This window comes from Malurus melanocephalus, unplaced genomic scaffold, assembly GCF_030028575.1.
Source record: "Malurus melanocephalus ecotype Western Australia unplaced genomic scaffold, MMel_1.1 scaffold_90, whole genome shotgun sequence".
Classification (NCBI taxonomy): Eukaryota; Metazoa; Chordata; class Aves; order Passeriformes; family Maluridae; genus Malurus; species Malurus melanocephalus.
This window is the reverse complement of record NW_026623322.1, coordinates 2,321,575-2,346,609: the sequence shown is the minus strand read 5'-3', so window position 1 is coordinate 2,346,609 and position 25,035 is coordinate 2,321,575. Positions and strand designations below refer to the sequence as shown.

General features: G+C 38.7%; 2 protein-coding genes across 6 annotated transcripts in view; one reads left to right on the top strand and one right to left on the bottom strand.

Moving 5' to 3' along the window:
* The first annotated feature begins 400 nt into the window (after positions 1 to 400).
* Positions 401 to 10,011, top strand: PDCD6 (programmed cell death 6). 2 transcript variants are annotated; one of them, XM_057368363.1, is made up of 6 exons: positions 401 to 515; positions 3,443 to 3,504; positions 6,654 to 6,698; positions 7,648 to 7,800; positions 8,445 to 8,554; positions 9,468 to 10,011. In XM_057368363.1, the coding sequence occupies exons 1-6, from the start codon at positions 427 to 429 to the stop codon at positions 9,564 to 9,566; spliced, it is 558 nt and encodes a 185-aa protein (XP_057224346.1). In that variant the 5' UTR covers positions 401 to 426; the 3' UTR covers positions 9,567 to 10,011. The 2 variants fall into 2 exon arrangements, with proteins under 2 accessions (XP_057224346.1, XP_057224345.1); XM_057368362.1 differs by having other exon boundaries at positions 7,648 to 7,806.
* Positions 8,445 to 25,035, bottom strand: part of LOC130574871 (uncharacterized) — a 30,443-nt gene continuing 13,852 nt past the window's right edge. For all 4 annotated transcript variants that reach the window (XM_057368358.1, XM_057368359.1, XM_057368361.1 and 1 more), the window contains 10 exons: positions 22,613 to 22,749; positions 22,234 to 22,353; positions 21,674 to 21,704; positions 19,751 to 19,772; positions 19,180 to 19,204; positions 18,294 to 18,332; positions 17,073 to 17,174; positions 15,830 to 15,935; positions 14,395 to 15,420; positions 8,445 to 13,763 (listed from right to left, as the gene is read on the bottom strand). In XM_057368358.1, the coding sequence (XP_057224341.1) occupies positions 13,708 to 13,763; positions 14,395 to 15,420; positions 15,830 to 15,935; positions 17,073 to 17,174; positions 18,294 to 18,332; positions 19,180 to 19,204; positions 19,751 to 19,772; positions 21,674 to 21,704; positions 22,234 to 22,353; positions 22,613 to 22,749 (1,664 nt within the window). In that variant the 3' untranslated portion in view covers positions 8,445 to 13,707. The remainder of the gene's footprint in view (positions 13,764 to 14,394; positions 15,421 to 15,829; positions 15,936 to 17,072; positions 17,175 to 18,293; positions 18,333 to 19,179; positions 19,205 to 19,750; positions 19,773 to 21,673; positions 21,705 to 22,233; positions 22,354 to 22,612; positions 22,750 to 25,035) is intronic.

The following is a 25,035-nucleotide window of genomic DNA, read 5'->3' as shown; positions in this document are numbered from 1 at the left end:
ATGTGGCTTGTATTCTAATTCAGTCCGTACCTGAAATTCTTTTCCTGTGTGCTTTAATCCTCACTTTGTGCAAGGGAATCAGTTCAGGGGCGTTTGTTTCTCTCTGTATCCCCTCCTCTCACCGATGGTGCAGGGGCATCTCTTGGTTATGCTCGCTCCCCTCCGTGGGGACCYCGCACGGACAGATTACAGGGACAGCTCCTGTCCTAGCCGGAACCTTCACGGCGGCTGGCGGCTCGTGGCGAGGGATGCCCAGGCCCTGCCCGTGGCGCTGGGCTCCAGCGGGGTCGGATGGCGCGGCCCGTCCCGTCGGGAGCGGCGGGAATCCCCTGGGCGGGGCGGGGCGGGGCGGGGCGCGCGCAGCCGCTGCCGTGACGTCACGGCCGCGCTGCGCCAGAGGCGGCCCGAGGCGGAAGCGCGCGGGCCATGGCGGCGGGCTACCAACAGCGGCCCGGGGGCGGCGGCGGCGGCGGCCCCCTGCCCGACCCCTCCTTCCTGTGGAACGTGTTCCAGAGGTGAGTCCCGCCGCCCCGGGACCGCGAGCCGAACGGCAGCGGGAGGTGCCGGAAGCGGGTCGGCTGCTGCGGCAGTCCGGTCACCGGCCCGGGGCGTCCAGCGAGGGGTTTGGCTGCTGGGGGAGCCCGGCAGGGCTGTAAACACCACGGTGCTTTCCATGTGGGAGGCATCTGTAAGGGGGAATAAATGTGGCTGTATTTTATAACAGGGGGAAAGGGGATTGATGGGAGCAAGGGAGGTAACCTTTTCAAGGGAGGTAACCTTGAAAATACTGAAATAATTTTTAACCTGAGATTGCAGAAAGGCTAGTAAAATCTGGAGGATCAATGTACCAGAAGGGKAAGGCTTGTAAAAAGGAATTTGGTAAATGTTAATGGAAGACTTTAAAGCTACCAACGAGAAGACACAGTTGCACCAGGKGACGTTTAGGTTGGATATCAGGAGAAATTTCTTCACAGCAAGGGTGACTGGACATTGGAATGGGCTGCCCAGGAAAGTGGCGGAGTCACCGTCCCTGGAGTTGTTTAAGGAAACACCAGACGTGGCACTTTGTGTCATGGTCTAATCGACACAGTGGTGTTTAGTCATAGGTTGTACTCCATGATCTSAGAGGTCTTTTCCAACCTAATTGATTCTGTGAAATGYTCTCATGAATTCACCTGGAGCAGAGGAACATGCAAGGGAGTTTGTAAGCCTGTGCTAAACAAACATACTGTCAAGATCGTATCAGGAAAGAACCCAAAGGAGATTTCACACTTGTGTCAATTTGAGGAAACTGGGGAGGTGCCTACATTGGATACATTTTTATGGGAGATGAGTCAAGACACATCCCCTGACACAAGCAGCAGCAAGAAGAGGTTAAGCAGTAGACAAACAGTACTAAGTTTCTAAAACTGGCTGGTATTTGTGGAGTGACTCAGGAATGCAGCAGCTTACCTACCCAGCCTCCTGTAAAACAAATTCCTTTGAGGTCTCAGCAGAGGCATACATAAAGCCATTTCTGTTTTTGAAGGGTCCAGAAAGAAAAAGATCAAGACTTCTGCACCAGGAAAATCAGTAGAAATAATTTTAAATAACAAATTATTTCTAAATAATTTATTTAAATTTATTTATTTATTTAAATAGTATTTAAAATTTAAAATATTTATTTATTTATTTAAATAATAAATAAATAATTTAATTAGTATGGAGAATTGCAGGACTTTTGTTAAAAGTATTTCTGTCTGGCAGACTACTGTATAAATTCTGAAATGTTTGGATACAGATATGATGGCTGGAATCTGAGCAATTCATGTARCCTATATGGTTTCCTAAAATACTCTCAACAGTATGAAAAGGCCMTTAAAGAAATTCAGTAAATGTAGAATGAATGGAAGCATTCTTCAGTGGGTGGAAGACTGACTGAAGGGTGTGTTTGTGGTCATCCACCACACTGACAGATGGAGCTCTCCTGGGATCTTTATGTGATTTGTTCAGGAGCAGCTGGGGAAAACAGAGTAGGTTTAGATTGGATGTTAGGAAGGAGTTCTTTACTGTGGGCATGGTGAGGCACTGGAACAGGTTACGCAGAGAGGCTGTGGATGCCCCATCGGAGCTCTGAGCCATCTGGTGTAATTGAAGGTGTCCCTGCCCACAGCAGAGGGGTTGGAATTTCATGATCTTTAAGGTCCCTTTCAACGCAAACCATTCTGTGATTCTTGAAAAGAGGCTGATTGATCCGGTGAGGTTTGCTGATTCCTGCAGTAACTGAGTCTGTGAAAGCTTCCAGGAGCACCTTACAGTCCTGAATGACTGGGCTTTATCAGCCTGTCATGGCCAGATCATGATCCCTGTATGACAGGTGATCCCTGTATGTCACGTGTAACCCAGAGGAGGAGCCTGATGCCCGTGAGGAAAACCCATTTTAATTTTGCATAATTTTGTTTATAAAAGGAATATTCTGACTGATGATGCKCAGGAGCAAGATAAGTAGGTCATTACGCATTTTCATTAAAATATCGCTTGGTAGCAGCTCATAATATGTTAAAAAAGTTCACAATACCAAGAAGAGAAACAGAGAATAAAAAAGGGGAATATCTTTTTGTATTGAAATATTCACAGCTTGTTCTTGCAATTTTAATGTTGCATGCAGGTTACGTAATTATTGAGATGGGAAAGGAAGCAAYAGAATGAACTGAAACTGTTTAGAAAAAGACAACAAGGACTAAAGGAAAAGAAAATCAGCTGCTGCAAAGAGGGGTCAAATCAGCAGGGCTCTTTGGATTGGTAGTAAATGAGGGAAAACAAAGGGTGTGTCCTTGTATGAAATGCAAGGAAGTCCACACCACTTTCAAATACTCTTCTGAAAAAGGCATGATCATTCTTTATTTGGGCAGAAATTACTTAATTCATTAATTTTGGCACAGAACTTGATTCTTTAAGACTGTGAAGGCTCAACAGAAGCTGGAACCTGCCTGTGCTTTTTCCTCTTTGAACTCCACTGAAAGAGGTCAAGGCCCTGCAGTCTATTGAGTCTTTCATTACTTTGGTCACATTAGTGACTTTCTCTCCATTGCCAACATGTGAGAGAATCTGGGTGCCAAACCTGTTGCTCCAGTTTGGGAAACAAGCAGCTTACTACWGTGACATTAGACATTAATTTAACCAGCATGGTGTGCTCTGCAGTTCTCTTAAACAGAAATAAATAAAAATACTTCTTTATGCAGAGTGTGCTCAGATAATTTCATTGTCAGTGTGTGTTTCTGTGTGTCTCTTCACTGATAAGTAAGGCTTGCAGATTTCTTTGGAGCTTTTATCATGTGCCAGTGACTTTTCAGGGAAAGATTAATCTCATCTGGTGAGTAAGAACTGGAATGTTGAAGCCTGCAGTAAGTGAAACCTGTTAATTTCAGCCATTTAAAGCTTACCATCCCTTTTTTTTCCTCAGAGTTGATAAAGACAGGAGTGGAATAATATCTGATAATGAACTTCAGCAGGCATTATCCAATGGTAAGTCTATAAATGAGCAGTGAGGTAGTCTATTGTAATAAACTTCATATTAAATTTGTTGTGAGAGTGGTTACTTGATGCCATTGTTCTTTATATGGAATGGGGTGGGAAGTGTTCCTACCACTGATTAATACTATTTAATCTACAGCAAAATGCTGGGAAGGGGAAAAAATGAACAATCCTCCTGTTCTTATTGTTTGTTTGTTTTAAACGGAGTATCTATTGTAACCATTACTGATCTGTATCCTGAGGAATGAAGGCCTGCACATCCCTTTTTTTTTTCCAGCTCTGCTTCTTAGAAATCATAACCAGTGATTCTTATATTCCTTGGTCATCACTACTGAACCTTTGTTTTTTAACCAGGATTGGTATAAYCTGGACAAAGCTGTTTACAACCAGCCTTTTCACTGCACATAATTTATTTTTCATATAGTATGGTGCAGGAAATGAAGTATGTTTGGGGTTTTTCCTAACTTCCTAGTAGAAAGATGTACTCTAGATCTAGTAATAAAACTTTCTAGTAGTCTGTCAGTTCCTTATTATAATGCTCAAAGAATAACTAGGGTATTGTCAAATAACTCATGGAAACRAAAAATGAAACATTTTTCCAGTAGCCTATTTTTACTTTCCTCCCATGACTCAAAGTGGGTAGGGTTGTACTTTGAAGGGTTTTTTTTTCCAGTTTGGAAATCTGAAAAGGGGCATATTCAGGCTGTTTGTCCATCTTTGAGTCTATACCAAGTTCCCCTTCTCCCAAGGTTTGTTCCTTTATCCTTCCTGCGCTTTGTGACTGAGAAGGGCTTAAACTGCTGTTGTGAGCTGCAGCACACACAGGCTGAGGGGCCCCTTTTTGTCAGTAATTGCCTGACTTTAAATAAATTTAGGTGGCTCTACTTAGTAAAATTACAGTCTTGTAACTGAACTGGATTTGCTAGAATATTTGTTTAATAATGTACCTGATAAATTAAAAGCAATGTATTGAGGTTGCCAGACCTGATCCCTAATGAAAATACTATTTGGAATAAAATCTTCAGCAGAAACTAAGTTAAATTGATAAACTCACCATTTTCACTTTGACTACAGTGCTGTCTAGAACTATGAACCTGTCATTTTAAATTTTACCTGTTGCTTTAAATTCTGTAATTTTAAATTTCTCATATGAACTTGCCATTTTTACCTTTGTATATTTTAAATATCTCCTCATATGATTGAATTTAGGGGTAATAGRTAGTGATAACTATCTGAGCTCTCTTCTTTCCTTATTTACAGTGTAGATTAGCAGTTTCAGTACTTTGCAGTTAGGAAGAATGGCTACCAAGTGAATTCACTGTTAGACAAAATACTTACAGACCTGTAAGCTTCCTGCATTCCAATAGATGCTAGATCTTGTACACCAAAGTCATAACAATTCATGGTATTATTTTCAAAATATATCCTGTAGTGGATGGTTGTGCATAGCTGTCCTGCAAACTGACATGGGCTAAAAGGATTTTACATGTTTGTTTCTAAAACATTGAAAAAGCCTGCATCATGCTCATTGAAATTTGAAGTTCAGTGTGGTTTTGACAATTTGACAGTATGGTTTTGACAATTTGACAATGTGGTTTTGACAATTTGACATTTTCAATCTGTGAAGTTTATGCAGATAACAGAGTGCTTACCTGGGAGGGGCTAAACATCACTTTGTCTAACTGTTTGCACAATAAAATCTTAAGTTTCCTTCTTGTTTTCTTCTGTGCTGCCATGGGAAGTTAATAGGAGAGTCAGAAGAGGGGAGACAGAACAGTCTCTCACTGTTTGTTGGAACAGGCTGAAATCAGTACAGTTCTTCATCTCTAGAGTTGCTCACATTTCGCTCTGTGGCATGTATATGAGTCACTTGAATATTTCAAGATGAAATAAGTTAGCTTTTAGATCATATTTTCACTTTTCCCTCTTATTCTGTTCAGAATTAAATGCTGGCACCTTAYYAATTCMATTRTTTCTTATTTTTGTGAGGAGACATRCATATGGCTCTAAGGTACTGATGTTCTCTGTCTAAAATACTGCTTAAGCAGCATTTTCAGAGCCATTTTTCTTCTTCTCTTTCTCTGCTTACATTCCTCTTTATGAGCAAATGGTCACAGGGCCTGCCTACAGTGCAGGGATTTCCCTGGAGAGCTACAGCACTGCACTTGACCCAGGAAATCCTGTGTGCTGGATCCCAGCACGGCTCTTCTGCTGGGATTTGTGGTCAGCTGACGCATCCCTGCGAGCGCCTCCGCAGTGCCCTCAGCTCACCAACTCCTTTGTGGTCTCACCGATTCCTTGGGGCCCCGCAGGCAACCACAGCTAATTTAATGTGTGCTGCTTCATCCTCCTGGTTCCTTCATAGGCTCCACAGAATTTGTGAAATTCCAGATAAGGCACAGGATTTCTCTTCATTAAAAGCTTAATGCTTCCTAGCAGTGCTCTCAACCAAGTGACAAGTGTTTCATAATGACYAGCCTCTAAATACTCAGAGAAGTACAGGGCTCCTCTGCAGATGATTACTGCTCAGGCCCTTTCAAGCAGCAAAATTTCTTGGTCTAAAAATACTAATTCAAACTAACACTTAATTGTTTTAGCAGTGAAGGTGGGATTTATACTAAACACCTCTAAATTGCAATGTATGGTTATGCCATATTAGGAAGCCTTTCTTTTTACTTCTGTCAGAAACTAAATGCCCTGGAGTAGTCCTGTAAAGCAGGAAATGAGCAGATGGGTATTTACTGAGGAACAGAGATGAGACCTTGATTGAATTACAACCTAAAAACACTTCTGCTCCTATCAGTAGAAAAGAGCTACTTCAGATCTTGCCTTTTATCCAGTACTTCCTGACAGCCTGGGATGAAAAAGTGCTGCTTATATATTCCAGGGTTTGTTAGGTTCTTTTGCTGCAGCCTTAAAAGTGCTGGTTTCTGTGTGCTAYTTGTAAAGCACTGGTCTGAAGTCATCTCTGAATGGTCAAGAACATAATTACTTCAAAACAGCCTTATTTTTTTAATACACTAGCTCCATGTCATCTAGCTCTGAATTCACTGTTCTTAACTGATTTGTTTGGTTGGTTTGTTGCACTTTTTTAAAATGTTGCTTAGTACYGAGGAACGAAGTAATTCTTTCTGTTTCAGGCACGTGGACTCCATTTAATCCAGCAACMGTCAGATCAATTCTTGGTGAGTGTAGTTGTGTAATGTGACATACTTCCTAAGATACTGTTTGAGAATGCTCTCAATTGCTACGCTGTCCAGCAGTAGTAAGTTAAATTATTTTCCCCTTTGATTAATACAGGAATGCCCTTTGCATACACATATGTGCACTTGTCAGAGAAAATGATACTGCATAATTAATTAGATAGTAAATGTAATTTATGCATGAGGAGATTGTCATCTTAAGTTTTCTAAAAAGATATTAGATAACTTGTCTTTGGAAGTCATTTTTCCTGCCTTGCATTTTAATCCTGTGTTTTGCTGCAGAAATACCAAACAGAAATTTTACAATGCTTGAGTTCTGTTATTGTCTAAAATAATTGCCAGTAATATGGAAGATGATGGTGGTAGAACAGAAGGATAAAGATTCAAGCACAATAAATAAAATATTTTCTATCACACCGTTCATAAATCCAARGATTACATTTTTTGCTTTATTTTCAGTAAGTGTTCAGCAGCAGTCTGAGTTCCATTGCTGTGTTACATGGTTTTTGTATAAAAATAACAGTATCAGTAAGTCAGATGAGGATGAATATCCCAGCAGTCTTGGGAATAGGTGTAAGACTTTTTAATGTGCCCTTAGAAAAGAACAATCCACCCCTCTGCCCATTTTGATTTATACCTGGATGTTCAGTTAAGCCCTCAGTATTTTTGGACTGAAAATGAACACCCAGGAAAAATAAACATTCTGTGATTCATTCTGGTACTCTTTTATCTTGCTTTATCATTTTTTCCTTCAGTGGACAATTGCACGCTTTTTCTTGGCGCAACTTTCCATATTATCACTTGTATTTTAGCAGTTTTTTTTCTCTTCAGTACCTTTCATAAAGCACTTTTGCTGTCTTCTGAAAATCCTGTGAGATCTTGCTGAGGAGTAGTATGACTAAGGTTTTATGTGTGTTTCTTTTTATTTCAGGCATGTTTGACAGAGAAAACAAAGGGGGTGTGAACTTCAATGAATTCACAGGAGTTTGGAAATACGTCACAGACTGGCAGAACGTTTTTCGAACGTATGACAGAGACAATTCTGGAATGATTGACAAAAATGAACTAAAGCAAGCACTAACAGGTTTTGGTAATTCATTTGCAATTACAGTTTTTATGACTGGGTTATGTCATAGAATGAGCTTCTTATTGTCACTGTTGCAGAGCTGTACTGCTCTGACAAATGTCATTAAACATGAGGCAGGTGAAGGGCAGCTCTCATTTYAGGTATAAGGTGCCTTTTTTAAAGCTCTTTCCTTAAATAGAGAAAAAATATTCCACGTATGTACTGACATATGCAGTTCCAGTCTCCTCTGTGACATGCTCTGGGAGCATTACCAGTGCTTCAGGCAAAGAGTGAACTTAGTGATAGAACTTAGTATTTGATAGAAGTTGCCACTTTTTGAAACAAAGCTGTCTATGCTAGGAGAGCATTCTGATGGCTAAGGAACTTCCATTCCAATGATCTCATTTGTAAAGATTGAGCTGCAGCCCTAAACCATTCCCTCAATCAAACAGTCACCTTAATCTATAATTATATTCTGTATATAATTATTATTAAGCATGGATTTCATTGCATGCATTAACAGAGATATTTAGGAAACAAAAATCATTCTAACTCTTTACTGTTTTYTGGTTTTGTTACATACGCCTGCTAAATAACCTTGTTCTTTTTATAGAAGGACTGCAGTAATTGAAACCTGTTAAAGCATTTCTCTTTTTTCCAAGGTTACCGACTGTCTGATCAATTCTACGATATCCTTATTCGGAAATTTGACAGACAAGGAAGAGGACAAGTTGCCTTTGATGATTTTATTCAGTGCTGTGTTGTTCTACAGGTAAGAAAGATGTACTTCRATGTCAATTGTAAAAAGATTACCTTTTCTTAAGCTTTTCTGGTTCACATTTTAACAGTGGATCTAGAATTTGCTTTTATTTATAATAAGCCATTTGAACTAAGTATGTGACAAGTGCTGAAACATCTTCGTTTACTGGTCTTCATTAGTAATTCCTTTGCATATCAAGTAAATTTGATACAACGGGTGAGGGACAAAAAAGTGTACAATAGTCCCAGAGTGTACAGTGTCTGTTAGTTTAATACAAATTTCAGAGCTGTTCCTGCAGGGTTAATGCTGGAAATACACAAAACACCCCCCAACCTTTCAGTAACAGAGAGCGAGAGAGACCATGGAGGGAGAGCAGTTCCCTGTAAAAGCAGTATCTCTTATTTAGACACATCAGTCACCTTTGTAYTCATTTGTAATATAAGGCAATTATAGTTAGTTATAGACTTGAACTCTGCTAAAAAGGGCTTTGAAATGGAGAGTCACTCAGCTGATGTCAGTGGAAGTTGTTCTGGTTTACTGTCCATACTGCCTGGCATCTCTAGGATTATACAGAGACAGCTCAGACAGCAATGGCACACAAAGCGTATTTGCCTAAAGGGTGAGAAATGCACAAGGTACACATTGTGTTCTGTTTCCAGATAACTCAGATGTTGCATTGTTTTTCCCCCTGCTTTAAAGCCAGTTATAAAGAGCTATCTAGTCAATAAAGAAGTGTCTAGGTAGCCTTAGGTATTGCATCATTATCAGCAAAGAGCTCTYTTTATACTTAAGACTGTAAAATGGCTACACAGGGGTTGAATAGAAAGGGTTCATAAAGCCACAGAAGCCCGGTGGCACAGGGAGTAATTGGCAGTCTGAACTTACCCAAAGAACAAAAATACCTATTTTTTTCTGTCCTCCTCAGAGGCTGACTGATGTGTTCCGAMGATACGACACTGATCAGGATGGCTGGATTCAGGTGTCCTACGAGCAGTATCTTTCCATGGTCTTCAGCATCGTATGACACTGATAACCAGGAATCGCACACTGGCATTACACAGACTGGAGTTGCCAAATCATCCTCTACTGAATAAGATCACTGATGTATTATAATGGTGTAACATCACATTCTTAAATTTTGTATGTTGGTAATCATCGTATCAGAATCTGTACTTGAGTTGGTTTTTATTTTGTATTATTGTATGATATGAACATGTCTGCTTACTGTAGTACAGAAAGCACAGAATCTAGATTTAACTGGTGCAATGTCGAACATGATCTCTTAAACACATATCGTGCATGGGAAAAATTACTCTTTAGAAATGCCAAATTAAAATAATGCTTGTTAGTTTCTATGAGTTGAAAGCCAGAAGTTGCACAACATGTTTTGCATGTGCCTTACTTTTATAAGAGTTTAATGTATTAATTTTTAATACAGAATTTAAAATTAAGTAAAAATACTAGGTCAACTTTTAGTCTGTTTCACTTTTGTACAGCTTTAAGGGGATGGTGGTTTTATTTCTGTATTCTCATTTTTCTGTGATTCAGGGGTCTCTACACTTGGATGGTCTTTTTTATTTTATTTTCTAGCTGCCTCTTTCTTTCAGGGTATCCTTGGGATGGCTTCATATAACAATTTCTTCWCACCTGTGAAGATGATACTGCATCTCCTTCAATAAGCTCCCCACAAAAAGAGTACTCTGGCTCTGAATATGTTTCCTTTGCTTAGTTGTCTCATTTAACATCAAAAGTCTTCCTTTTTGTGCTGAAGCACTTGTTTGAAGTGCCTTGAATTGACTGTGTTGTGACTTTACCCTACATATCACCATTTACAGCTAATGAGAGACAGTGGAAAAACTTGAGCAAGACAAGTCATGACTGATTCCTGTCACACACCATCTCCTGCAATAACTCTAAAGAAGCAACTTTAAGGAAGCAAAGAAATGTTAAAAAAAAAAATGAAGTTACACTGTTACTTCCACATGACCCAGAGGTTGGTTTAGATGTTCAGAGAATGGTGCTAATAATACCAAGGTCTGAGGTTCAATTCCTGTATGGGCCCTTCACTGAATGTRGGCCCCTTCCAAYTCAGACTGTTCTGTGATTCTGTRTTTCAGCCAGAGTAAAGTGTCTGGTGTCAGGCTGAAGGCAGCAAAGCAGCAACTGTGCATTTACCAATCTGTCATGCTGAGAAGCTGCTACTATTTGTCAAGTGACAATCAATTAGACCCTTAGTGACAGCTCAGCAACACTGAACACTCCTCTGGTGTGAAATAYGTGGGGAGAGACCAATGGTCTCCATAGCATAAGCACACCGAAACAAGGGTTCTCCCAAAGCACTTTGGGCCTTGTCACTCAAAAGGTAAGGAATAGGATTTGGGTGAGAAAGGAGAGCAGGAATAATGACCAGTGTCAGAACCACTTCATCCAACTGCCTTGGATAAACTGTGAAAGTTACTTATGTTTAAGAAAACAAGGGAAGAAGACTTACACCAGTTACTCCTTGAACATTTCCTYGCTAGAAGGTTGAGATGATAACTAGCTATGCTTTCTTCAAAAACAAAACATTAACAGAAGAGCCTGAAATTTTGGGGCACGAAACAACCCAATTCCCAATTCCTTTCCCTCTAAGGAATCTATCTCTTTGGATCATACACCTACATGAAATCCTGTAATTCTACGAAGCAGTTCAAAGAGCACTTCTAAGTCCAAGGTAAAAATTAAAAAGGCTGAAATCTGAGAAACTTCCCAAGTCGTCTCCCCTGAAGAATGTCTCCATGTTCAGCTGGCCTTGTTCTGCTTGTATGCCCTTGGTGCAGAACAGCTGRCTCCAGCACTTTCCAAAGAAGCATCACTGCTCCAGACAATCACCAAGTTAGCTCTGGATTGAAACAACTTTTATCCCAGTGGGAAAAAGACACTTCCGAAGGTGTGAAAGCAGGTACATCACAAAGAAACGAGCTGAAAAGCAGACCATTTATCACCAATCCAAGACACTCTGGATTTTTATCATTAATTAGCTTTTTAASGAAATGTGAAATTTGCTCCAAGGGTGTGGGTGCAGCCTCAGAACAGTTGCCTCYGTGCCAAAGCCTGTGATGTAGCTGCATTGGTGTCGACAGATGCAGGCATCCAGTGCTGCYCTGCAGGCTGTCAAGACCTATTTTGTGAAGATTGTTTCTTGAAGAAGGACTGGACTCTAGACAGAAGATCTGTTTTGCTCCAACTCTGTATTACATGGGAGCAAGACATTGCAAAGGGGTTTCCTGGGAGTAAGAAGTACTCTGCACTCTACAGTTCAGGAAAGCTTTAATAAATCCATGCTCTCTTATTTTGGTAACTACTCCAACTCCATTTCAAAATGCAGAACTGTTCCCCCAATGCAGGACTCTGCACAACAACAAAGGAGGGACAGTAACTGTTGWCCAGAAGGAAAAATAAAAGAACATGTAGGTGGAAAAAGCATCTAATTTGGGTAGAGGTCACCCAGCTGCTGTATGTCATTAAGGTGTACAGTAATGACAATAAAATCCAAARGGGAGGGAGAAATGAGGAGGAGCTCTCTACAACAACCTCAAATGAAAAGGTTTTAACTTGAATTGACAGAGTCTCAGCAGTAATATTTTCTAGCAACGTTTTTTCTACAGTTTCAGACTTAGTTGCACTACACTTTCTGGGGGAAAAAGCATGGTAGTAACATTTGTGTAAAGAGCTTCTGGTAATTTTTAAATGTAGATATAATAACTGATAATCCTACAGACCCGTAAATCAAAACTCTGGCAGACACTTGTGATAGAAAAACCATAATTTTCCCTTTATGCAAGAAGGTTGACAATGTAATTCAGTGGAAGAAAGTGTTTGGCACAACTATAAAGTGTGTAACATTATAAACCACTCCAACACTTCAATAAGTATGAGCAGTAAAGGAAATAATGAACAGGATTGAAACAGGAAAGTGGATCTTTTCAGRTTCAGAAGCAAAATAATAACAGAAGGAAAACCTTAGAGAATTGATTTTATATGCTCAAATTTTGTCGAGATTTTATTAAAATTTGTGTGACGAGATCCGAAGTGTACTATTGACAGCTCATGAAGATTAACCCTGTGTCAGYGCAAGTATTTAATGCACAGAGACACAGTTCAGGCATGGGTGAGAAGGAAAATGATAGTCCACAATGCATCACTGAAAAGGAAAACAGACACTCAGGAGTAAACTGTCTCACTTTACTTCTTTTCTTCAGCTCCATGTAAGCTGGTTTTAATTACATAAAGTAGACATCTAAAGCCAGGCATTCATGGGCATGTGGCTCTGATACACATCATGAACTGGTAAGTATTACTCAKTATGACATTTTGATTATTTATTCTTTTCTGTTATTCCATCTGATTGCTTTCTGAGTTCTACTAYTCCTTAATATGTTTATGCCAGTGGAAAGAATCAAGAATTTTTATTTTAATATGGGTCAATCCACCAAATGAGTTTTTAAGATAATTTATGATTTCATTTTGAACAACATGATTAAAAAATCTGCATATATTTCACACCATTTCTCACTCTGCAAAAACAAAACTAATATGTCMCATTACATACTAGTTCTCTAGATAGATTACGTTTTCCTCATATAGCATCACATTAAGACAGAGAATAYCTTGGCTGTGACATTCTCCTTTCTTTGTCTAAACAAAAATGTCGTGTATCAATATTAAAACCATGCTAATTATAAAGCCTCAGATAAATGGAACYGGCCTTACATTTGTGTGAAGAAAAGCAAACTTGTATTTTCGATGAATATTCATCCTAAGTAGGTAACATAAAAGTAAACCTTTCTTTTTCTTCTGAATTCAGAAGGGTATTAAAGGGATTATTAGCTTTTTGCTGACAGAATAATTTTAACTTATTTTCAAAATATAACAAAAGATTTTTTCTGTAATATACTAAGATATAACAAATACATTACAAAAAGCCTAAACAAAATAATATGTTCACCCATTATGTGCAAGTTTGTGTTCCAGCTATATTTCACATGTTAAAAAACTTAAACCCTACCTCCCTTTACCTTTCCTAAGCCAGTCAAACACAGAGTTAAATGCAGTCTCTCTTCTGAAAGCCAAGTGATGGAGAGTCTCAGATCTCTTCATGTTTCCAGTTCAGCTGTTGTTGCTCCTTAATCTTTCTGTCTTGTTTCTATTAGCACATTGACGAATGTCTGAATATTTATTTCTAGAAGGGGGAGATAAGGACAAAGACATTTATAGTTACATAAGGATAAGGACAAAGACATTTATAGTTACTTCTGTCTCATAATCTTTCACATAATACAGCATAGAGAATGTGAAAATGGAAGTTTTACTATTAGGTAGCTATCTACTTAATGAACTAATTCTAGTACCAGAGCATAGTTTGCATTTGTCCAAACTCATGCCCAACAACAGCTATACRGTAGCAGATGCCCACTTCTCTTTAAATCTCTCTCATAATCTATTTYCAAAGGAGAATCTTTCATTTACAATAGTATATCACTATTCTCAACATTAATGACTATTTCTACAGTAACTGAAAAAAAAGAAATTGTCACGTAACGAACCAACTCTTTGATAACATTTCTCTTGATATCCCAATGGGTTTTGATCCATTTGGATTATRTATTAAATGCCACCCAGGTTTGGTTCTGCATGCATTCCAATACTTTTTTCTTTATGCCAATACATTCCTTTCCCATTGCTGCAAACCTACCAGTACAACTCATGATAGAAACTGCTAGTTAGAAAGATGACGTAGATGATGTCTATGAAATGTCATCAGAAAGATACTGATGTCACTCATTTCACATGCAAACTAATCACAATCTTACTTTGAAGTGCTGGATAATATGGAGCCAACTCTTTGAGCATCCTGGTCATTGTGGGTACATCCTTTCCTAGTAGTCTGTTCACAGCATTGGGAGCAAGACCAACATCAGCTTCATCAAAGATCTCATCTGAGCTTCTGAACTGCTGGTCATCTCGGTACGAACCGCTACCAGAAAATAAGTCCTGGTGTGAATTCCACTCACTCTGGTAGCCTGATTTTTGATACCTGAATCCCTGACACCTTGATTCCTGGTTCCAACAGGATTCCTGGTTCCAACTAGAGCTCTTGTTCCACCTAGAGTCCTGGTTCCAACTAGAGCTCTTGTTCCACCTAGAGTCCTGGTTCCAGCTAGAGCTCTTGTTCCACCTAGAGTCCTCATTCCACCTAGAGTCCTTGTTCCAGCTAGAGTCCTCGTTCCACCCATTCCACCTAGTGTCCTGGTGCCACCTGGAGCCACCTCGTCCTGAAGCAGCTGCATTTGCAGAATATGTACAAGTATTCACAGACTCATTRTTCTTGTAAGAGGAATATCTTTGTGAAGGATAGTTTGTAAAGTATCTTCCAGATGAAGGATAYGATGCAGAAGAATTGGGATAGGGTAATTCTTGATGATGTCTGTGTCTTGCTTTTGTACATGCTTGTTGATTCCTCCATTTTGTATTTTCCCTGCCAAATGAGAGTCTGTTATCATGGAGCTCACTTCCTTGAACATCACTGGATGTGTATTCTGCTGAGTACTCCCTCAGTGGGYTAGTCTCATGGGAAGAGGCCCCAGCAGCCAAATTCTTGCTGGACACAGAGTTTCTGAGCTGTCTCAGCCATTCGCTGACACCACTGACAGGACTATCAGGCTGATCATCAGGAGAGTCCCTGAGTGGAGACATCATTGCAAAGTCRTCAGATCTCAGATGACAGGAAGATGATCCATCATCTGTTTCGTAACTGTTTGACTGRGTAGGAGCAAAAGAAGCATCTTCAGAACACTCTTCATACTGAGACAAAAAACCTTGATTCCAGTCAGAAGTTCCTGAATAAATAAAGGGCACTAAAAGTTAGCAAAATATTAAAATACCAGCTGCAAACACAACTACTTTGAGATTTTAATAAATGTTCTTCTGTTCTTTTCCCATTTCCTGCCTTTATGTCTTACCTGAGTTTGGCATCTTTTCACCCAAAAATTCTAATGTTAAATAGATCAGGAAGGGTTATTGCTTGAATTTCCATAACCTTTACTGCTGTAACACTGTTCAGTGAGAGAGGAATGTTCTCAGACAGTTGTCAATAAAGCTTCAGAAAATGATACCCTGAACTGACTCAGAGGGCAAAGACACAAAGTACACCAGATAACAAGCACTATGGTTGACCATAAAAGTAAATTTTCACCATCTGTGCAGTCTCAAGAGTAGACAAACTATAGAACAAAATATCTAAATTACCTTTGTATTCTCCATCTGGCCCATAGTGTTCTGGGATGCTWTTCCTTTCTGGAAATTCATCTTGAGATACTGACATCAGTGGGTCTGAACTGTTGGTATAATTAACCTAGGTAAAGCAAAAGTTCAGTATGTCTGTTTGTGAATGCAAGAATTTAAGAACTTTAAGAMTTCTACAAAGCAATACATTTCCCACAAAAAGTACAATTTTAGGCAATAGCAAAGTCCATATGAGGGATGTGTTATTACCATATTATAACACAATTTTCCAAAGTATTCTTTGCAAGAGGTATGTGTCTGGAAAACAGAAGGTGTCTGCTGAAGACAATGTCTCCTGTTTCAAATTCATTGCCTCATCTCTCTCATCATGACCTAGTACATAAAAATATATACTAGTATAYTTATATTTAATATAAATATCCTGGTTATATAAATATAAAACTGGTACATATAGAAATCCTGCTTCCAGCTGGGGAATGCAGAATGGAAGGCTCAGCTGAGAGATTAAGCTACAGAAAMAATATTTAACTGGTGTTGGTGGCAGCATTTGCATGGATAGAGTTACTGTAGCTCAGTGCACACGGAATATATTATTGAGAAAACACTCTGAAAACAGCTTTCAGAAAAAAAAAACCACATGAATTTTGTGTACCTGTAGCTGCCAAAGTGATGAATCATTTTTTCACATATTCTGGTCTTTCTGGCAAAAGACCCCTTTTGCCACACATATTCAACTTTTATGCAAAGAACCTATGGAGGTTTGTAAGGACCAACAGAAAGTAAAGAACATCTTCCCTACCCTAGTCTTAAMAGATTTAAACTCTCAACTGAGAGCAGAGCTACAAGTTACAAGAAAGACAGACCTATCCACATTCCCACAAAAGAAAAAAGTAGCACATTAGGGTGGCACTTAAAGCACTAATTTTAGAACAAAAGCTATCAAGCAAGGGGCCAACACAGAAAGGATGACAACCAGGCATCATGAAGCAGAATGGTGCCCAGAACAGAACACACACAAAAAATAGCCAAACCAGATACATGATGATAGAATACCAAGAGAAATGTGCTATGCAATTAATATCTTTGTTACTTAGAAATTGTAAAAAAAGAAAATTGAAGTATATTTAACTGGGGGTTTTGACCCATGCCTGAACTGTTACAGTTTGGCAGGRTGTCAACACAGTGAATTTAACCACTCYTTTCCTCCCAATGGTAAAATAACTCTGGAAAAGATTAAGTTACTTACTGCTACTTTCTTTTCACAAAAGGCCTTCAAAGCCTCTGTGAGTTCCTGCGTAATTTGAACAACAAGTGTTGCTTCTGAGTCTGAGGTGATGCGAAAAGTCTCCTGTTGAAAAACATGTTTAGAATTGATCATTACAGTGCCAAAGGGAGGGTCATATACACAAACAGATCAAAGTTATACTTTGATTTTGATATAACCAAATCCATACTATTTGCTAATATATGGCATATGTAATAAATGTATACACAGATATAAAAAAATTGGACCATAATTATGGCCTGATAAAAGGTAAAACATAAAGCTGGATTTCTGTGCCACTTCTGTACTGTAAGGCATACACATTTCATTGCAGAGAARGGCACAAGTCCTAAATTTATGTCTTCCCTGTAGAAAATTGAATAAAAAATAAGCTTCAGGCTGATTAGGAAGTATATGAATTTATAAGTGATTAYAGTAAGTTAAAAGAATATAGGCAGTCTTTTGTAAGGAATAGSTGTGATTCCTGAAGATAAAAGTCARTTAACTACCAAWTTTTTTGTCATTYACTTATTATCCCTTAGACTTGCTTTTCTGTCTCTTTCTGAAGTCACAAGTAACCACAGCTTAGAAGAAACRAAGCACACATCTCAAAACATTCTACTTCTGATTTTGGTGTACCACCACAATTCAAACTCAAATAAAATTTTCCAATTGTCCTCGGTACAGAATCTGACTCTCACAGAGTAAATGAGAATTACTCGTATGAAAAGTCAGACCTTTTCATAAACTCAAAAGACAAAACAAGGCTTACTATGCCACTGTCAACAGCAACAGAACTGATAAAACATCTCCAGTCACCCCAAGAGCAGCAGCTGTGCTCTCTCTGGCAGCCACACCAGACTGGCAGCTTTTGTTCAGCATTATCAACAATCCCATTAGATACAGACAGCCAAAAGCACTTGAGCAACATCGGTGCTGTAATWAACACTGCTTGTCAGGGTGGCTCCTCAGCAAAGGGGAGACTCAGCCACAGAACAAACTGAGAGCTCACAATTAATCCACCCAATTGTTCTGAGCTAAGCTAAAGCTGCACTAACTTTTCAAAGGGCAGAGTCCATTAAAACAGAAATTTATGTTGTAGTCAAATGAGTTTGATCAGTAATCAGAGGCTCCTTCACTATATTCACTCTATCTCACTGGTGAAACCTCTCAACTCTCTTCACAGTTATTTTATATACATACCAAGAACTCCAGAGCTTTCTGTTTCCGAACAGGATCATTCTGTGGGATTGTAGAACAGGGAAGAAAAATTTAAAAGACTGAATGTTACAGCAGTTTTCGCTTTATCTTGTACAGAACAAGACCTTTTAATCTTTTATCCAACAACGAAAGTCAACACAAAAGACATAATTTTAGGTCACAGCCATAAACACATAACCTAAGATCCTCTGTAACAGTTTGGCAGCAGATACTACAAACACAACTGCATAACTTCCAGGAGGAACACATTTCACATCTAAGCCACACACCTACAGGAGCTTTTTTTCCCCACTCAGGACCAAAATGATGTTTAAAAAAGTTAAGTGTTAAGCTGCATTTAGCAGAGTACCTGACCAGCCTGAGGCCTACACAAGCAACTCTGCCACTAAAAACAAGGCACTTCTTGGTGTTCGTGTCAGGACAGACGCTTAAGTGAGCATTTTGAGTTTCACCTTTGAGTTAGAAAAAAGCACTGTAAGTCTTTAGATATATCTAAGATTTCAACCAAACTTTCAGTATAGAATACTTTTGAGCTGAAGAGGGGCAACAGTGCCACAATGACAGGGAGCCTGCAGCACAGGCTGGGAGACCTGGCCAGCAGACACTGGCTCTGAGACTCTCTGTGGCTCTCAGCAGGATTTATGAGAGCTAAAGTGAATGTACTGTATTTTCTTGCTCTCTGCTGTGATGAACACAAAACTCTGACTCATTAGGTCAATTGCTTCTACAACAGAATTAATACAATTGCAAATGAAGCCAAAGAGTAAACAATTTCCAGAAAAATGAAAAGCAAGCACAAAGAAACTGCTACAACATGAGACACATGTGGGCATGTGGACACTTGTGTGGAGTTACTACCTCTACATACCTCATGCTTATAATCATCTTCCCACCTTAAAAGAAAGAAATTACAGTATTAAGATGCATTCTAAAAATTACTAAAMCATTAGGTTTACTCATAGTGTCTAGAACCAAAATATTTCCATTTCCAAATTTATATCATTTACCAATACTGAATGTTTCTCTAAAAAATAAAAGCATTTTAAATATGCTGTAAAAGTCCTTATTCTGACTGACTCTCAAAGAGATATCAGTAGTAAAAAATAAACTTCTTTACAGATCAGCTAAAGGAGATGACTAAAATAATGGTGGGTTGGTTATTTTTCCTTCTTATATAAACARCTTTTTATAAAACTTCGCCAGTGGTTTCTCAAATAGAATGGAAGCAGCTTGAAATTTCGACTGCAATTTCTTTTAAAGTGCAGTCTTTCAACACTCATAGGAACTCATTTCCTCACAGACAAAAAGCAACAATTTATAGAAGAGGAATAAGTACAGTGGAAAGACTATATAAAGTATTTTCCGCATATGTTATTATGTTTGCTACAGAAAAATAGATAAAATCTTGTTTGATTCCCCTGTGGGGGAAGTATTCTCACCTTGGTTTCTTCTTCAGTGGAGCTAGAAAATAAAAAAGAATTACTAGCAACATTACAAGGTTTGCACCATATTACTGCAACAGAAGYATTACACAAACAGAACAGTTACTGGCCATAAAGTGGCTGCAGTTTCTRTAAAGGGCAGGATTCAGCAGCAGGTGGCACACACTTTCATCTTAGAAACCAGCAGGCATCCTTGATGAAAAGTCTGTTGGAGACTTGTGCCTTAAAAGCTTTGCAGGGTACCCTACAGCATCTGTGTTCAGGCAGCTGAATCCCACACAAGAAGCCTGCATGGTTAAATTGAGGTGGGCATGTCCCCTCCATGCAAAAAAGTTACCAGGTTTGTGTGTGGGTTTTTTCTGAGTACATCCCAGCAAACTTCAAAGCTGCACATACAATAGTTAAGCCTCCAAGAAGAAGTTCAGGGGGTTGGAATGTCTGATAGTCTCATCTCTATCAGTGTATAACCAGAGGGGGAGGAAGGGAAAACTCAGCAAAACAAGGCAGTCTAAAACAGTAACTGCTTCAGAGAACCAGCTACTGCATGGTACATAACTTAGCACTTCTCTCTTAAGCATCTATCAGCAAAGCTGTTCCAGGATAAGCAACAGGACATGYCAATTCTCAGGACAAGTGACATCTTTGTCAATAAGACAAGGCTGAAAGACTTGTGTTACCACGTTAACCACCTCCTGTTAACACGGTTAACACATGCTGATGAAGCTGTTGATGTCCATTTCATTGCTTGCACTCTAGGACCCTTGTTTAATTATATCCTCAAACTCACTCTCACTATCACAAGGGAGTTTTGAAATTAGCCAATATAATCTAGTCTAAAGATACACAGCTGCTAATGCAGTAAACCCTGATTTTCTTCCAAATAACCAGAGGGGTTTTTTTTAAAAAAAAAAAATCACTTGATGTTGATCTTACCACCTAACCAGAGCAAACCTTTATAYTGGAAGGCACAATGCTTTTGCAGATAACTTCACTCTTGTCCAGTTCTCCAGAGTTTCATATTCTGTAGGACTGGGTGGGATCACTCTTTTTGATGTTCCAGATTGATATTTGACCGTGTCTTCCACTTCTACAGAAATTTACTGACTTAATTGATTGTCARTTTACTCTGAACTGAGAATTACTGAGCTAATTCCTGGGTCACATTCCCTCTTCTTCACAAGAGACACAGATCAAAAAAAWTTTCTGCCACCTTGCTTTGCAGACCAGCATTAAAAGATACAAGCCACAGAAGCCACCAATGATCAAATAAAAAAAAAAAAGTACTGGTTTGATATGTTCCTACAGCAGGACTCACACTGACAAATTCTGCTGATCTATGCAACCTTCACCCATTTCAATCAAAACTACCTTCCTTCTGATGTTAATACTAGCACCCAAAGGATCATTAAGGATCTACAGCACATCTACAGTAACAAAGGATGTAACTCAGCCACACCGTATGAGAGAAGATGTTGGGTTTATGTCTGTGGGTTTGGTTYCCCTTGCTTGTTCCAATGGATTTGCTAAAGACAGTAATTTCCACTTTCACCAGTGATTCACCATGTAAGCCTTCTGATGATGGAAAGGAGGTGGAGGAGACTTTATCAGCTTATTCAGAGAAAGCCATGAAGCACCATTTTTCCATACTTTTTCAYTTCCCTTGATGAGCAAATTACTGCAGTTTTCATAAATACCTCTGGAACCAAGAAGTTAAAAAACAGTGAAGAGTGGAAGTCTGGCAATTTCCTTCTTTCCTCATTTCAAAATCACAAAACCCAGAAAAATCTCTGAAAACATTTTGTGGTATTACAAGTTGAATGTTTTAAATCAGTCAAATCCTTTGAGTTCAACTACTATGTCAAATTAGGCCAAATATTAATTACATCAAATCTACTCTATTCAAGAAATTCACAGACTTACATGAGGTAGCTGATGTTGCATAACCTTCAATCTAAAAATAGAAAAGATTTCTGATTAAACATTCTGATTAAAATTTCTTAACAACAGTCTCTACTGCAATTGCCTTTAGGAAAGTAACAAGTAATTTTATTTATGCCAACAAAATTAAATTAGTTCMTCACACACASAYAGAGAATTTTGCAAATATAAATWTTTTCTTATATAYGTTTGAGATAATTTCAGTTGCAAAKATTAAAAATTACTGAAGTTAAAGTAATGAAATCTCTGAGCCACTGAATTCAGACTGAATAAGTTTCAGTTWAAAAAAAAAAAAACCTAAAACCTTAAAAATATAAAACTTGGGGTTTTTTTCAAATTAATTTTAATACTATTATTCTGTTCTCCAGATTTTTCAGGGTAACTTTAAGTTAAGACTTAGTTCAACTCACTATGACACTTCCCATACTTCCTATATAGAAATTAAATAAGCTTTGCCAGCAGTACTTTTAAAATTTACTATATCAAACATAAATGCGCTGATAAGACATATTAACAGATACTTTACATTTACTTCCAATTACCTTATACATTTTTAATCCTTCAGTTTTCTCTAGCTCTCCTGCTATCCGTCTGAGAAATGAGACTTTGCATTCTTTTACATCYGTTGGTTTTCTCTTCATTTTATCTGGAAATTCTTTAGACTGTAAACAARACCAGTTTGAAAAGGCTAATATCAAAATTCATCACAATATTAAAAAACTTACACATTTCACTTTCTGGACAAGCTTCCAAAAGTCTGATAAATATTGATTTGAACACCCAGGGAGACTCAACTGTGCAAGTTTTGGCAACTTATCATATGGAGGTTTAAACTTCAATTGATCTAATTATTTAGAGAAAAAATAAATAAATGGGAATATCACAAAGAAATTTTGAATGAAATGCATCAAAGTTACTCACAATGTATTCTCTTCTGTGTTTATAGCCACTAAGATGTTCTATCATAGGTGCCATCTCTGTATTACACCCACACAGCTTGCACTGATAACGGGGCTCTTTTCTTCCTTCAAGTCTTATTTCAACCACATGTTCTAAACCTGTAAAAGCAAGAGTTACAAATATCTCTACTTTACTACAGACTACTAAAAATAAATGTATTCTTTTGAATGTTGTTCATAAAATTCAAAATGAATATACGAAATTATTCCATTTTCAGAATTTGACACTCCTTCAGGATCACTTCAATGCTTCTTTGGACTTATAACCCACATCAGTTAAATTTATCTCTTTCCAACATCTTATTCTGAAAGGCAATACACCATCTATGGCACATTTCCAAGCTCACCAAAAGAAAATATTTCATGCACCTTTACTCCTATTAGGCATATTTTTCCAAGAAACTAAGAAAGAGTATGAGACTAGGAAATGCCATGCAAGTGTCTACATTGAAAAACTGCATTTAAAATACTTAGTCAAATATAATTTGGACAGTGTCTGAGTAGCACAAAGCAGATGTAGGAAAGAAAATAGTCACTTCACAAAATAGAATCTTTCATAATCTAAAAATGTTCCAGGAACTTTTAAGAGTTACAAAAATGAAAATGGGATTTTTCTTCATTTTTGCTAGAAATTACTGAGACTATCCCTTAGAAGTATTCAGAAGTATTTACCTAGCATGAAAAGTTTCACTCTAAAAAGCTTAAACGTAGCAAATTTAAAAGCAGATTAAAACAAATAGGAAAACCCTGCAGCTGTTTCCTTTTGTCATAGTTTCCAGTAATCTATTTGTGATAGGTTGATCCCAGCCAGCAGCCAAGAACCACACAGCTGCTTGCTCACTCACATACACACCCCTCAGCAGGGTGGGGAGAAAATGGAAAGAACAAAAGCAACAAAACTCATGGACTTAAAGACAGTTTAATAAGTTAGAGAAAAAAAAAAAAAAAAAAATCCAGAAACCAAGCAACATGCAAAAACCCATCGCTCATTTCCCCACAAGCAGACCAATACCCATCCACAGTCTCCGAACAACCACCTTGGATACTAAATCCTGCTTTCCCCCTTCTTTCTTTCTTTACCTCAACTGTGATTGCTGAGCATAACATTATGTGGTAGAGAATATCCTTTCAGTCAGTTTAGGTCAACTGCCCCGGATGTGTCATCTCCCAGTCTTTTGCTCACCCCATCTTATTCAAGTGGTGGGGAGTCAGAGTAAMAAAACAGTCTTGATGCAGGTGCACTGCTCAGCAACAGCAAAAACCACTGGGGTGTCATCAAAACTGATTCAGTCACAAATCCAAAACATACAGGCTGCTATGAAGAAATTCAACTCCATCTCAGACCTGCTACAGTATTACACTTCTAAATCTTAACTCTGAAATAAACTATCACCAAATGAACTGAAAGTGTTCCAGCAACTGAAGTGTTTTCTATTAAAACTGCTTATAGWAAAGTATTAATATTAAAAAGCCTAGTAATTTATTATGTAGACAAGACAATGCATGAAATAGGCATTTTCTGCTAATACTGGGAAATTTCCTACTTAGGCTTTCATCAGAAAACCTCTTTCTCTAGGCCACTAGTACATGCTTGGAACACTAAGGCCACTGACAAGGCCTTGCTTCTCTCACAAGGGTTGCCTAATCCAGCAGTTAGAAAGAAAGCAAGTGTTAAAATTAATCTCATTACTTTTAGTATAGCCAAATACAGTGAAGAAAAATATCTCACTAAACAGAAATGTGAACAGCCAACCAAATGAAAAGCCACAAAGAACCATGACTTTCATGGCATGCCACCACTGACATGAAATCCATTGGGAGGTCAGAAGATAGAAGTGTATCCCAGGGGTCAGTACTGGGTCCAGACCTGTTCAACATTTTCATTAATGATCTGGATGATGATGCAGAGCATCAACTCAGCAAGGCTCACGATGACACACAACTGGAAGGGATGGCCAATACACCAGAGGGCTGTGCTGCCATCCACAGAGACCCTGAGTGGCTGGAGCTGRGCTGACAGGAAGCTCAAGCAGATCAACAAGTGGAAGTGCCAAGTCCTGCATCCAGAAAGGAACCAGCCCAGGTASCAGTACYTGCTGGGGGTTAGCCAGCTGGGAAGCAGACTGGCAGGAAAAGACCTGATGGACACCAATCTGAAGATGAGCCAGCRAAGGCTGAAGGTAACCTGGGCTGTACAATGAGGAGTGCTGACAGCAGGCTCCAATCAGTACCAGTAGGGCCATTCCTGGAGTGCTGTATCAAGTTCTGCACTGCCCTATTCAAGAGACATGGACATATGAAGTRCCATGAAAATTATGGTACTAGAGCATCTCTCCTATGAGAAAGGGCTGAGTGAGCTGGAACTGCTCAGCCTGAAGAAGAGAA